The sequence below is a fragment of the Acipenser ruthenus genome, chromosome 14 (genome assembly GCF_902713425.1).
Source record: "Acipenser ruthenus chromosome 14, fAciRut3.2 maternal haplotype, whole genome shotgun sequence".
In the NCBI taxonomy this organism is placed as follows: Eukaryota; Metazoa; Chordata; class Actinopteri; order Acipenseriformes; family Acipenseridae; genus Acipenser; species Acipenser ruthenus.
In genome coordinates, this window is record NC_081202.1 from 26,066,910 (window position 1) to 26,082,320 (window position 15,411).

A 15,411-nucleotide genomic window follows, 5' to 3' on the forward strand; every position below is an offset into this window, starting at 1 on the left:
TGTGGTGTTTTATAAGGGACAACTTGCTCTTGGCCTTCCAGTACACAAAATAACATTCATTTGACAATATGTTGCACTGCATCAAATATTAAATATATTTTTCTGACTCATAGATCCTTATAAAAAGTGTACTTGTGCATACCATGGTAACAGCATATCAAAGTAAAGATAAGGAAAAGCATATTGAACTCATGGTAACGCACAGTGGATTCATCTTTGTCACAGTATACTAAAGCAGGGAAAGACACAACAAATACAGTAAATTCATATTTTAAGCATGGCTAAACATGGGAAGCTGTATATTATCAATATTATAAATGTGGAGTTTGGGGAGAGAGCTTGAACAGACTGGTATGGCTAGACCAAAATTGGAAACCGCTGCATTTCCGCAAACACGATTTGTGGCGGGGGGGGGGACACGCATATCCACACAACTGCCACGTATGAGGTTGGAGCTGGGCGAAGCTGGAAACGTCAGCATGATGATGCAGCAAGCACTGCACTACTCACTTCTTTCAGTAGGCGTGCATACATGTGGGTTTAGCTACAAAGTTATCTTACGAGTTACATTTAAAAACACCATATATACTGGCCACTTACTCTGTATAAACATGTCTTGTTAGAATCTATCATTTCTTTCAACATATTCCTTTAATGAAAATCCGCTGTAGGCAAACTGTGCACTAACATTTTGAATGCAGAATGCACTGTTTTGGACGCACGCAGAAGTTCTAACATACCGTTCTTAACAGACAGACCGGATGCAGATTCGTTGGACCTTACTTTAATAAACGTAAAATAAGACGTTCAAATAAGGAATCAAGCAACACGACTAAGATTAGGAATTAAGCAAACGTGTTTTAATGATTAACATACATGTTGATATATATATATATATATATATATATATATATATATATATATATATATATATATATATATATATATATATATATATATATCGATAGAGAGAGAGAGAGAGAGAGATATGGATATTGATATTAAGGGGAGGGTGGTTGTTAGTTCGCGGATGCGGTCCGGTACTTGTAAGAAAATCTGGATATGTACCCCTGTCTTCCACTTCCCTCCCAAATTCAGTTAAATTGAAAACGCAGCACCCAAATTCCACAACGGGGTATTGATGCAGGGCAAATCAGATCGAGAGCTGGTGTAAAATCAGAGGTTCTGTTTCTTCTCATGCCCCTCCTCTGCACTGCATTCATCAGCAAGAGGCGATCGAGAGCAGACGCTACCAGAAATCCACTCATACAGCACGTTTAACAAGTTAGCATTGTGAAGCCAACATTTGTTGCTGTTGCGTTGTAATACTAAAACATTCGCGCAATGTCAAGTGTAAAACAACGAAATAAAAACAATGCGCAAGAAAGGGCATCTCATTCATCCTCTGATGACGTGGCAAAGAAGAGTTCTAAGGGAAGCAAAGGAGGCTCCACTAATACTGGCTCGGGAATTCTGGGCAAAGTTCTTACTATTGTGCTTTATTTGGCTCTGATATCCGTAGCTGGGTTTGCAGGGTACTACCTGCAAAAAGTAATGGAACAAGTGAGCGAGATAAACAGCAGAAACGAGGAAAGCTCTGCACAAGCCTTGGAGCTGGTGAAGAGAGTGGAAAGTGCCCTTCAACAGGTAAGATTCGCATGGCATCTAATAATAATAAATATACCTTCGTAAAACAGTTTCTGTATTTCATTTAGTGGGTATGTTGTGTTATATTTTGATTGTTTCCAGGGTATTGGGCAATTCTATTGTATAACTGTACACACTCTTTGTACAACTCATGTACAGCTATTATAAAGTGTAGACATCGCGCTGTGTCAGCATTTGCGTTAGTTTCATTTTAGTGTATTGCTAATTATTTAAATGAAGAAGTGCAATTACATTTTGCTGAGAGTTTAATGGGAATTTGCCTTGTGTACTGGTGTAGTGTTAGAAAGTGGTACATTGTCAGAATGTGGTATGGATTTAATGTAGTTATATCAGCAGATATGGAAACAAGCATTGTCATTTTAGAACTAGAGGGGGAGGGGGAGGGGGAGGGGGAGGGGGAGGGGGAGGGGGGGGGCCCTAATTGTACTTTAAAGAGGGAAAGGTAGAAGCCAGGGGCCTTGAGGCATACTTGTGGAGGCCTGCATTGTTTCTGATATGTGATATTTCTGTAGATACAGTATGTATATATCTATACAGAGTAAAGCCTGGCTTAAAGGCCACCTCACAATTAAGGTTGATTTACTCCTATTGATGGCAATATTAAGCCACCTTCAATATTAAGGCCACTCCTATTAAATTTAGCATTAAGGCCACCATCAGCAGCGCTATGTGTATCAAGTTAAATAATCTCTCTAATCAGACCCTCTGAAAACGTGGCGCAACATGATTTTCAGATTTGATTTAGATTTTTTTTAGACATAGATACCAAGTATCATTACCGTTGCTTCACTTACTATACAGTTACAAGTGCAGTGTTGTGTAATCTTGCTATTCTATAATTTTAGGTGGATTCTCTGAAGCTCACTGTCAGAAACTTTGACATCTCTTTAAAAGACACCAATAAAGAACTGGAAAGCACAAACAAAGCTGTCAGAAAAGGAGAAACAGAAACACATCGCATCGAAGAAGTTCTTCATAAACTCCAAAATGAGATCCTCCAAGACTTATCCGACGGCATTCGAGATGTCAAAGAAGCCAGGGAGCGAGATTTCTCATCCCTTGAGCAAACAGTAGAAGAAAGATTAACCGAGTTAACAAAGTCAATAAACGATAATGTGTCAGTGTTTACAGAAGTGCAGCGTGTTACACAGAATGAATTACAAACCATCAAGTCAAAGATCGATGCAGTGGAAGATTTAGGTCTCCTTAAGCATGAGCTGCTGGCAATTACAACTGCAGTGGCAGACTTAAGCGCAGCCACTGAAGTCAAAGAGGAGGCAATCAAATCCTTGACGAATCAGATACGTTCTCTACAATCAGAAGTTCAAACTAGAAACCAAGAGGTTGCATCTACTGTTCAGGAGTTTGAGGAGCTTCAGGGGACGGTGCAGAGAACTGGAAGTTCTCTAAGAGAGCTTATTTCTGAAGTAGAGACCTCCATCAAGTTTGTATCTGGAGAGGTTCAAGTACTGCATGAAGGTCTCCAGCAGGTTAAAGCGAGCATCAGTGAGCAGGAGCAGAATCTACTGGCCATGGCAACGTCTGGAGAGAAAACAGAGAGTTTGGAGTCCAGGTTAAAGGCTGTAGAAGAAAACACGGAGACCCTCATTGTATCAGCTAGCGAGCAGTCAGACAGCCTGGAATCAATTTTTTCCAAGTATGACGCCCACACAAGCAGCTTATCTACTTTAGAGAGGGATATTGAAAGCATCAAGTCATCTGCTTCCAAGAGAGATGACTTGGACTTGCAGAGTGCTGTGCAGAAAGTAACAGAAGCACAAGAGTCCTTCATCAGCGATATTGAAATGCTGAAGAACAATCTGAGTGAGCTTCAAATAGCAGCTCAAACTGCAGAGATCACCCAGAATGAGATCTTGTCTTTGGGTAAGAGTCAGAAGCAACACATACAGGAACATGAACAAAGGCTAGTAGAAGTTGAAGACAACCTTAAAACCCAGACAACAGGGGCAGGTGATCAGTCAGTGCAAGCCAGTATTAATGACTTGAAGTCGTCTTTTAGCCAAGCACAGAATGATCTCCAAATGCTGAGAACTGCGGTCGACAGTTTGGTGGCCTACTCAGTAAAGATTGAAACTAATGAGAAGGAATTAGTGTCTAGTAAGAATCTGATGGATGAAATGAAGAGTGCTATGGACACACTGTCCAGAGAATTAGAAAGTGTACAGGGGAGAATTTAACAAACCCTGTACAACATTTGACAGCAAATATATTTACAATAGGATTAGATGAAATGGACTATTAGTGTTTAAATTGTGATAAACCAAAAAATAAAGCACTGTAGGGTATTTTTTAAAATAAACTTGGAAGGGTCTTGTTTTGTGCATACAAATAGAAATTAATATGTGATGTGATATTGCTGTTTGTGTTCCCACACTTTTCTAACAAAATAAAGTTTTTAAAACCCTTTTTTCTTTTTTAAAATGTGTTGTAAACTATTTGTGGTTTTGTTCGTAATTATACAACATATATCCAGGAATCTTTTTTATTTTTTTTATTTTTTATTTAGTAGTCGGCAATTATTTTTATTTTTCTCCCAGTTTAGAATGTTCAATTATTTTTAGGCTCAGCTCACCGCTACCACCCCTGTGCTGACTCAGGAGGGACGAAGATTAGCACACGCTGTCCTCTGAAGCATGTGTCATCTGCCGACCGCTTCTTTACACACTACAAGCTCACCACGTAGCCACCTCAGAGCTACAGCATCAGAGGACAACAGCTCCAGGAAGCTTACAGGCAAGCCTGCAGGCGCCTGGCCAGACCACAGGGGTCGCTGGTGCACGGTGAGCTGAGGACACCTTGGCCGACCCAACCCCCCCAACCCCCAACCCCCAACCCCCAACCCCCCCAACCCAACACAACCCAACACAACCCAACCCAACCCCACCAACCCGGACGGCGCTTGGCCAATTGTGCGCTCCTGTCCAGGGCTGGCAGTGGAATAGCCTGGACTCGAACAAGCAACATCCAAGCTGTAGGGCACATCCTGCACTCCACGCAGAGCGCCTTTACCGGATGCGTCACTCGGGAGCCGATATCTAGGAATCTTGAATTTCAGATATTACAAAATGGTTGTTCTATGATATCTTTCATGTCAAGAATTACGTAACAAATCTAATACTAAATGAATATTTAGGATCGTGCACCAACTTCATTACAATATTACTATTTGTCATTCCCTGACTAACTTACATTTACAGAAACCAAATTACATTCCACCCTCACAGTCACTAAAGCGTAGCTGTTTTTTGATTTTACAATATTTTGACTAACATTGATATCATTCATATTTATCTGTGCAGTCTAATACATTTCTTATATAGTGTATAGTATATTTTAAAACTGAAGTATATACTGTATGTATGTGTAAATATATATATATAATGTGGGTCAACTATATATAAGCATTTACAGCATTATCAGAGTGGGTTTAAAATTATTGGAAGACAGCTTCCTCGTATAGCTATTAGGGCAGTATACAGGACATATTACAATTTAAGGCAATTTTTATGCCAACTAATTGAAGTATATATTTTCTCATAATTTAATGTTGTCGCTTGAGCTTTGCACAGGGCAAATATTGCAAGGAAATGTCACATACCTGTACAACTAATTGCTTCAACAGTTGCCAGAAAAAGTTGCCTTGTGTTACATCACCCTTATGGACTACAAAATGGATGCTACCAGATGCTATTATGTCTGCTATTACAATTACTATACTTGCAAATACTTTTCTTCAACACCCATAGGAAGTTGAGTCTCAAATTGTATTACTACTGTACAGTACAGTACTTCTAAAGGTATGTGGTACTACAAAGGCTGTATGATATGCATTAGGCTACTGTTAAAGCTGATAATACTTCTGGGAGAGGTGCTTTTTTTGTGTCTTGTTACAGTGGGTGAATTGCACAAACTGTGATTGTTTGCAGAAGTCCAAAATGAACATTAGGGAGGAAGACAATACAGTATTGCCCAGGGGTTACTTAACTGTGTAGCAGATCAGGAAATCTTGAACAAGGATGCATTTAGGGGGCATTCATAGCTATTAGTTTTATGGAAAAGTAGATCAACATGACCTTTGGCTACTGTTTGTATATTTTAAAAAAATAGGTTTGAAATCCAGACAGGTGCACGAATACCCTCTATACCCTAAGATTCGGATTCTCTCAGTAGCTGGTTCCAAAGTATGTGCAGATCAAGGTTATTGGCATTCGGACACACACACAATAGGAGTATACCCCTAGACTATGGTACTATATAACTACATGTGCTAAATAGTGTCATTTGTAAGTTTCATTATAATTGGATAAGGTGTTCTCTAGCTATATGTACAAATGTAAATGTGATATGAAGACAGACAGGCAGACTCCATATTTCCCAGATTATATAGACTCAGAACTTCTCTTAAATACTGCAAGGTCCTTTGCAAACTCCATCACAAGGGACGAGGGGTTCTTCTAGCTCTATCTTAAAACAGGATAGCATCGCGGCCCAAGACGTTACCAGCAGGAATTACAGACTCAGACACAGAAGCTGCAGTGAAGCACTGTTGTGCACATTTAATTTAACAAAAATAACAAAAGCAGGAAAAAATACACAGACACAAGGGCCAAAATAAAAGCTTAAACAAAATACACAAAATGTACAAAAAAAACTGCTGTCAAGCTGGGCATTTACCTTCGTTTAACAGATCTCCCCACACAGATCAAAAACTCAAACAGGATTTCGCCTTCCTTATATATGTGGCCACTCCCAAATTAATCCCTTCCCTGCCAACCTTACATTGCCCCACACACATTACTTACATGGGCAGGGCTGTTGCCTTGCCACAGTGTGAGACAAGTGTGACATGCAGACAGACAGACTGACATACAGGCAAGAGAGATTATAATACAATGATAATTTGTGCTGAAGAAGGTCCTTGACATGTTTCATCACCAACTTTGAAGGCCCATTGCAAGTTTTTCCACAGTTAGACAAGCGGTTCAATACAATGTATAAAAATGCATTGCTAGTAGCAAATTATAAGGCCATTTGCGAAAGTTGTTATATCCATGACAAGTAAGGCTAAGGACATTCTTCTGTGAACCCTGAGGGATGACCCTCAATTGATTGTTATAGCCTTTAGAAAGGTATCTCGCAAGCAAGCGGTTTGCACACAAAGTGGAATCTAACGTATGCCGACAGCAAGAACGCAGCCATGTGAAACAGACTGAGCATACAGGAAACAGCTACTGTAAGTAAAAGCTTGATCTCAGTGATGTGTTAATTGAGCCGATTGTCAGGATGACTGAAATATGAGTTGTTTAAATCAATACAGATTTCAGCCAATGTTTTAATTTGTATGTCCACGTCAATAACAAAACAAACAAATGACTACTCGCATTTAGTTTGAGCAAAACATAATGCTCTTCTAGTTGTTTGCAGCCAGAAGAAGAACTGCAGTTAAACGTCACTGAAGCTGCACAGAATAGGGGTAAAGCACAGTGCAGTGCAATTTAGTTGCATTTTAATTCTATACAACCCTGCATATTTGAACTAACAGCTACAGGGATTCCATGATAAACAAGGTTTTCAACAAATTCTCACAGACATTTTGACATGTAGTTTTTATTACAAAAATGACAAATGGAATAAACATATTTTGGTCACCACAAAAAAAAAAGACATTGGGATTTTAAAATAAATAATGGATTTACACAGCAATCTTTTATTTACTGTTTGCCACCATTAAAACTGGGGGTATGACAGCTGTGGCTGGCGCCTTAGGATGTCATTATTATGAGGAATATACAGCAGGCACTTTGACAATCAATAGTTTACTGCCTGTACCATACAACATATTTTGTAAATTATTTCAGGGCTTCAAGGCATTACTTTAATGGCCATTGTTGTAAAATAATAACATTAAAACAGATTTTCTATGCAGGCTTTACATAATTTCTCCATGAAATCTGTTTTTGCTACCCACATTTAAGGGAATGTGTTATTTTCTGCATCATACTAAACACTTAGAAGTATATGTATTTTTTTCAAACATTCAGGTGCTTAGGAGGCCATACGGGAGTACAGTATTTACTTAGAAATTTTAAAACTGATTTTGAAGTTCCATGCATACTTTAAAAGAAATAGTCTAAAGGGGAATTTGTGTTTTTAATTTTGAGTTGATTCTAGTCAATCTAAACAAATCAAAATGAAATGCTTATTCTGACGGTAGGCTTGTCTGAGAATGAATATCACTAACTTCTGGCATCTCAGTAAGCTGTTGCTTTACATTCTGGAGATCTGTTTTAACAACAGTTAAATTGAAAAAGGTATCTTTCAGTAAAGCAATATCCTGCTCCTTTCGTAAGAGATCAGAAGCCAGTCTGCCGATCCTAAAGGTCAGGTCACTCACCCGGGGCTCCAACAGGGCAAAGTCCTTTCTGATGGCAAACACTTTGGGTTTCAAGTCATTAGCAAATGTCACTGTCCTTACCAGCCTAGCTCGTCCGCTCTCCAGACTTAAAAGTCGGTCTGTCAGTTTGCCATCTTCAGCCTTCAGCTCGGCATATTTCTTCTTGAGAGAGTCAATTTTATTAGCATTCCTGCTTGTGGAACTCTTCAGCTCAGTCATTCGGTTGATGCTGCCTGCCAGCAGGTCACCAATCTTCTGAACCATCATTTTCTCTGCTTGTTTCACCTTCTCTTCCAGTACCTGTGTAGAATCTGCCAATGCCAACACGTCCGACTCCAAACCAGATATGCGTCGCACGTCAGTCTTCACCGCAGACACCTTCATAGACATGTCTTTAGCAATGGTGGCAGTGCTTTGCTCTATCTTCCCAACAGCCCCAGAGAGAGCAGTCAGGTTTTCCTGCAGCTCAGCTCGCTTCTCTGTAATGTTGGATGACCACTTTTTCAGTTTTTCAATGTCTCCTTCCAGATTTTCTACGTGAGCGGGTAGTGGATGGTCTCTTAGTTTAATCATGAGCGCTTGGGTATTTTCAAACTACACAAAGAAAAGGAAAACAGTATTTTTTATTCAAAATGTCAAATGTTAACAAAATATTAAATGGAGGCAAGAAAGAGACATGCTAGTTTCTAACTTTGTAGGCTTTATATGTAAATTTACTAAATAAAATTGATAGTCCATAACTGGTTTTAAACAAAACAAAACAAAAAGCAATGACGTTAGTATCTGGCAAATTCATTCAGTGATTAGGTCAGGAACAAATTAAAACAGATTTTTTAATGTTTTTAATTTTTAAATAGTGAACGTGAGCTCTGCGTAAAAGCAGAAAAAATGTTTTCTTCTCTTTATTCACTTCCAGTGTTATACCTGACCTCCGCATCCCAGGAGAAGCACAGAAAGAGAGTGCAAAATAATGTGTAAAACAGGAAATACATTTACGGCATAGTGGCAGAAAGATCTGACTTCATTAATCAATCAAATTAAAATAAGAATACAAACATTTACTTTTTAGGTTAAAAAAAAAAAACAATTCTAGAAACTGAAGCATTACACAAAACATACTTATTGAAACTTAAAACAAAAATGGTTTATTTCACATTGTAACAGACTTTTATTGTTATCTTATTTGCAAAATACAGTAGTTCACTGCATTGTATATACAAATGTGTTTATACTATTGATGTTTACAATGCCAACAAAAATGTTACAGTAACAATGCACAAGTTCAAGTTTACTGTATCGTTCTGCAGCAACAGACACTAGAACATCAAAGTAAAATATTGAATAATACTTTGCAATAAACGCTTTGCACAGAATTACCTTGTTTACTGCCAAGGAAGGCCTGAGCTGAGTAATTGTTACTCATTTTCAAAGACATAAAGATAGGCCTGGAATGTCTGGTTCATAAGCCCCTTTCTGAAATATTCATAAATAGTTTACAATACAGTTTACAATTTTCCTTTTAAACCAAAATGTACCCCAGTAATCTAAAGAGTATAACTTTTTTTAAACCTCAACAGCCTGTTATTAAGAATTATACTGTGCAACCGAACTTGCTCTCTTTTACATGCGCACATAAATCTGTTTATTGTAATTCTGAATAGGTACCAAGTTAGGTAGACACCACTGTTTTTTTTAAAATTATTTTTATGCATAAGCCCCTGAAAATACATTAGAATTTGGGGAACAAAACAAACAAATCTATAAACATAATTTTGATCTTTTATTTAACATCATGTAAATCAACAAAACTACAAAATTATATTGCAAAAGTCTACCAGAAGCCATAATAGTAGTACTGTATTTCATGTTGGATTTAAAAATGTCATTTTAAAATGGTCAGTTTTCAGTTAAGTATATGGAAAACTACAAAGCGGTATGTAATTCCATATGTTGATACAACATTATTCAGCAGGTTTTATTTGACTTTATGAAGCAAAATTAGTTTTAAAGCTGTGATACAAAGGGCTCAATTCAGCAACAAGTGCAAAAGCACATTTTCTGAAAGGAATATATAATTTTAGCAGTACGAAACTATCAAGGAATTGCTCAGAACAGTATATATTTTTTGCCTAACTTCAACTGTTGTTTCTTGCCGTGCCTTGTTGATAAGAGAAATAACAATTCAAGGGAAATAACAAGCATAGGTGCAAGGGTAAATAGTAAAGATAAAATACATGTGGCATACATGTATTGTAAGGATTTCAAGTCATATATTTTTGGTTTTATAGTTTTATAGTTATAAGTGTGCAAACAAAAACGTACATGCATAATTGGACAGAAAAGATTTAAATTTTTAAAAGATTTCTTTTTTCAAATAAAATTGCAGTTTATGCTCGATACGTTCCATTTTTGTATCAGTACAGGTAAATTAGGTGTTGGATTAAATAAATAAAAAAAAAGCAATAAACTACTGAGCCCTGGAGGGGACATAAGAGAAAAAAATATATATCTTGTGCGCATGACTTACTATCTCGTGGCCACGAGATACCTTAGATATTAAGACGTGCGCACAAGATATATATTAGTTTCTCTCATGTCCCCTGCCGGGCTTCGTAATAAACACATTCTTACTAAACAATAGCACAGAAATAACAGTGGCATCTACAAAATATCATTTCCCTGATATCAATTTTAAAGTTCAGTGTTCAGTTCTTCCTGGATTACTGGCATTTCTTTTTGGGCTCTATCAAATTCCTTCACCGTTTCTTTCAAAACTTTCAACTCATTTGCTAATTTCAGAATGCTATTATCAACCTGCAGGATGTCCAGATCCTTCTTTATTTCCAAGATCTCAGATACAACTTTAAGCATATTGTCCTCCATGTTGAACACTTGTACAGTCAGATCCTCTATCCTCTTCTCTGTGTTTATCAGTTCAGAAGACATCTTGAGAATGGAGGTAACAGCATTCTCCACAGTTGGGAGCTGCTCCTCACACTTTTCCATTTTTGGCTGGTAGTCTGCAAGCTTCTCCATCAGCTCGGAATCTTTGTTGACCATCACCAGCCCCTGCTCCTCCAGTTTCTGTATCTGCCTTGTGTTCCAGTCCAGTTGCTTTTCAAATTCCACCACTTCTTCATCCTCGTTGCGCTGAAGGACCCTTGAATTTCTCTTGGTGCTGTCCTCCAAGTCTTCCAAGGCCACGGAAAGCATCTTCAAGTTCTTCTCGGCCTCGTTGATCTTTGTGGTTACCTTGTTGTGTATGACTCTGGTTTCAGACTTCAGGTTCCCGATATCCAGGTTGATTTGGTCCAAGCTGCTTTTCCAGAGGTCTGTCACGTTTTGAAAGCGTTCGTTTATGTTTTGCATGTTTTGCGATACTGACCGTTCGCTGTCTTGCATGACGTTTATGATGGTTTGCAGACCAGAGACGTCATGCTCCAGCGTGGTTACCAAGGAGACGGAGGAAAGGGCTTCCTGAAGATCTTCTTCAGAGGACTCGAGCTGCACCCACAACATAAAACATGTAGTTTTTGTCTACTTCAATGGCATAATTTCAATCCTCACAGCACCCAATATGGCAACTGCAATTTCTGTATTTTACTTAAGAAAATCACTTTCTAAAACAATTATGAGGTTAAAGACTCCATTGTACTGTACTTGCTGTTCATCACAAAACGTATGATCAGATGGTAGATCCTGTCCTTAAAACAATGTACAGTGTGAAATGCTACAGCTTACTCGTTCACATGCATCAATCTGTACAGACCAGTAGGTTTTGTTTGCAGAACTCTCAGGGTACCTTATCCTAAATATACAACATTTATTTTTAAATACCTACAATGACAGTAAAAAAAAAAAAAAGTTTAGGGTTTTTAACGTTATCTATTTACCCACTTGGTTGGTGAATGTGTTTATGTTGTCCTCTCAGTGTATGCTTACCGTTTCAGACAAGAGCAAATTGTTTGAAGTTACCACAGGGGTCTGTTTATGGTAATTCCAAGTCACTCTTATTCGATTATTTCTGCACAGCTTATCTGTACAGCTTGCTCTCATGATAGTTTGAGGAACACTTTCCTTCGCTGTTTCTTTCCTTTTTCTGATAAATGATGAACAATCATAAACTATTCTGGGATGCAGGGTCCATCAGAGAATCACGCTAAAGCCTGTGCAACAGTTATATGCTTCCCAATAAATCAACCATTCTGAAGCAATTTCTGTTGGAATAGTTAGTAAGCATTGAAATCCCTTTAATACACAACGTTAAGGGACCAGCAGATGTTACCTTTTTAGAAACTTGGTTGATTTCGTTTTCCAGACTCTGGATATCTCTAGTTTTCTTGTACAACTCATTGTACTTTTCTTCCACATCTGCAAACTTCTTGGCTTGCTGCAACACAAACCTGAAAATTAAAAGGGAAGTTCATTTTTAATACACCATAAAGCTCCCTGAATAAGTTTAGTGAATGAGAATCTCTGCCATTTGCATTCATTTGGATTGCAAACCTTGCCATCCTTCCATAACACAACACGGTACAATGTGCATAAACTTTATAAAGGGTGAATGTACAGTATAGCCACAGAAGTCTGTTGCCCCAAAAAATGACTGATTTGGTTGAAGAGCTTAAGCATCACACAACTGACTTTATTTAATTAAAATCCAGCACCCGGACTCTTCCAATACCAGCCACTCTTAAATATCCTCTACATTATTTGAGCCCAGTTGTAATCACAAGATAATTTTCTTTGGGTTATGCAGTGCATACTGTGTGACAGCATAAAATATGTTTAGCTTGCTACCACGAAAACTGTTCAGAAAAGGCAGAGATCCTCAGGCAACTGAATTGGCCTTCTTTACTTGAGCCTCATTTGCTTATTATTATTATTATTTTTATTTCATAGTAGTGCCTTTAATGCCGCAATTATGTATATTACAGCTAGAATGTAGTTTACCGGCAACATTTCCATACACCAACTTTTCCACGTTTCATCACTTCATAGGATTAAACCTATGGCATAGTACCCTAGTCCACAGATATTCATTAGCCAATTTAACTTCATTCAATGACCTCTAATGCACTCATCATTTTAATAAAGATTATGGATATACCGGTAGGTCTGTGTCAGAATAACCAGACCTTAGTCAGTTACTTCACTTTATCACTGAAAGATTAATTACTTTCTACATTTCAAATACAGCAGTACATCTCATTACAATGTTTTTGATCCCTCACTATCTCCACCCTGTTTTTGTGAATTTCTGAAGGAACGCCCAGAATTACATATTCATCTAACGCTAAAACGCAAATAAGAACTGCGGCTGCAAAGCATTCGTTAAAATGATGCTAACAGCGTTGCGTTTGTTTAGTATATTTCACGCTACACTTCCCACTGGTTTGCAACGACTGCTACAGAAGCAACACTTTAGTACATCTACCCCTTTTTGTGCATTAAAATAGCCAATCACAACAGTAGGAGGGACTGACTAAGATATAACAAATGTATCTGGAAACATATTTTCTCTTGAAATAAGTCTATATTCACTTTCAGTTCACCGCAGGTAACCCTCTAAGAAACGTATGTTGGTGAATAATACAAAAATAATTTATGAACTAGTTATTTTCACATTATGTGAAATTCATGTTGTAAAATATTTTACAACTTTCGGATTTTTTATTTATTATTTAAGTATACATTTTGTTGTTTTTAACAATAATGAAACACAATAGTTTCAGGTCCCCAGGTGCCAATTTAATTTCTTTTTAAAAAAATGATAGAGTGCTATATGTGATAATTGTTTAAAACAATTACAAAAAACTAATCACGTCGCCGTTTCATTTGACTTTTTTTTTTTTTTAAATATCCAAATAAGCTGCTTTAGAGGTAAATCTTTTTAATTTGGTGACCCCTTATTTATATTCCTGTGTTAAATGTATTATAGAAGAAGTATATTTTATCCTGCAAAGTTTAAGAAAAGAGAGACAATGGAGTACTCATATTTAAGATTAATGCTATCTGTTGCATACGTGTGATAGCTATATAAAGTATTTTGTAAGTATTTTACTTTATCCCAGCTATATTAGTTTAACAGAAGAAAAACAACACGTTGATAAAAACATATTTTTCCTCTGCTATCACGTTCAATATGATATTCGATCAAACATTGCGAAAGTTAAAATAAAAACCCTAGAGCTTCCCCGTAGCTTGGAAATTGGAAGTTATTCACAACATTTCTCAATCTGGTCACTTTACCAAAACCAGACGTCCCGCTATAAAATGCGTAGAGCGGTGCACAGGTAGACAGTGGCTGCATTTTACACCATTTGTTTTCCTGAAAAGGGAATATGTTTTCAACATTTAACAATACAACTTACCATGCAAGTGCAAGAGACACAATTAAAGACAAAAGACAAGTCACTGTCTTTATGTCCACTCCAGAAGAAGAAACACGATTCTCCGTTTTTCCCGTTAAATCAGCTTGTTTCACTTTTTCCTCTTTCAATTTCGTCTTCTCTTCTGTTTCTTCATTTTGTTTACCTGACGGTGTTGTTTTCTTCCTTTGTTTCACCTCATTGCTGGGCATTTTGATAACACGGTGGTGTATGTATACGCGTTACTTCTTCCAGTTCGTATACACTCCGGAAAGGTTTTAGGAAAAAATCTCCATAGCCATTAATGGGAAATGGACTAAACCAAACCGCTACTTTAATAAAAATGGATAAATAAATAAAAAGTTGCTAATGACGTTTACAACTTGATTCGCGTGAAACGTTTTCCGCATTAGTTGCCTGAATAACACAAGGACACAAGGAATAAGGATTCATTCATTTTAATTATCTTCAAACCCCAGCAAATAAGCAATGGAAGATTCCGAGAAGATCGGGAATTTTGGGAAGGTGTACACGCGTCACTTCTGGGATGGGTCTTTGAGATTCTGTTGAGAACACACGATAATTGAATATGATTTCAATTGCCAACGTCATCACAAGCTCAATTCTTGATCACAGCTGCAGTCCTTGTATTGGCTGTGCAGAATTCATTAACGTTTTTAGTGCATATTACATTACATTAGGTAATACTAAAATGAATAGCAATGATAATAACATTGTATTAACATTAAGACAATGAAATGGTCAGTGTCGTTCAGAGGGTAACATATTTTACGCCTTTTATTTAATATTTATTTCTGTTACAAAACGAAAATAATTTGTGTACAGTAAGAACATCTTTAACAGCTTCCTTTTTATGTCTTGTACTGGAACAAAGAGCATAAAAATACTGCCCCCTAGAGTATTTTACTGTGTCACAGTGACAGAGCTCAAACTTCT

General features: G+C 37.4%; 2 protein-coding genes across 3 annotated transcripts; one reads left to right on the forward strand and one right to left on the reverse strand.

The window, feature by feature from the left end:
- Positions 1-1,096: 1,096 nt before the first annotated feature.
- LOC117419666 (cytoskeleton-associated protein 4-like) lies at positions 1,097-4,110 on the forward strand. Its single transcript, XM_034032654.3, has 2 exons — positions 1,097-1,647; positions 2,514-4,110. The coding sequence occupies exons 1-2, from the start codon at positions 1,345-1,347 to the stop codon at positions 3,864-3,866; spliced, it is 1,656 nt and encodes a 551-aa protein (XP_033888545.3). The 5' UTR covers positions 1,097-1,344; the 3' UTR covers positions 3,867-4,110.
- Positions 4,111-6,220: 2,110 nt separating this feature from the next.
- LOC117419535 (inhibitor of nuclear factor kappa-B kinase-interacting protein-like) lies at positions 6,221-14,973 on the reverse strand. 2 transcript variants are annotated; one of them, XM_034032348.3, is made up of 3 exons: positions 14,458-14,971; positions 12,369-12,486; positions 6,221-8,677 (listed from the first exon to the last, which is right to left on the reverse strand). In XM_034032348.3, the coding sequence occupies exons 1-3, from the start codon at positions 14,664-14,666 to the stop codon at positions 7,889-7,891; spliced, it is 1,116 nt and encodes a 371-aa protein (XP_033888239.3). In that variant the 5' UTR covers positions 14,667-14,971; the 3' UTR covers positions 6,221-7,888. The 2 variants fall into 2 exon arrangements, with proteins under 2 accessions (XP_033888239.3, XP_033888238.3); XM_034032347.3 differs by lacking the exon at positions 6,221-8,677 and adding an exon at positions 9,532-11,587 and having other exon boundaries at positions 14,458-14,973.
- Between the last annotated feature and the right edge of the window lie 438 nt (positions 14,974-15,411).

Excerpts from the sequence above, each read along its gene's own strand:
- LOC117419666 (XM_034032654.3), top strand. The coding sequence starts at position 1,345 with ATGTCAAGTGTAAAACAACGAAATAAAAACAATGCGCAAGAAAGGGCA. Across the intron at positions 1,648-2,513 it reads TGGAAAGTGCCCTTCAACAG|GTGGATTCTCTGAAGCTCAC; the intron begins GTAAGATTCGCA and ends CTATAATTTTAG.
- LOC117419535 (XM_034032347.3), bottom strand. The coding sequence starts at position 14,666 with ATGCCCAGCAATGAGGTGAAACAAAGGAAGAAAACAACACCGTCAGGT. Across the intron at positions 12,487-14,457 it reads GTGTCTCTTGCACTTGCATG|GTTTGTGTTGCAGCAAGCCA; the intron begins GTAAGTTGTATT and ends TTTAATTTTCAG. Across the intron at positions 11,588-12,368 it reads TCAACCAAGTTTCTAAAAAG|CTCGAGTCCTCTGAAGAAGA; the intron begins GTAACATCTGCT and ends TTGTGGGTGCAG.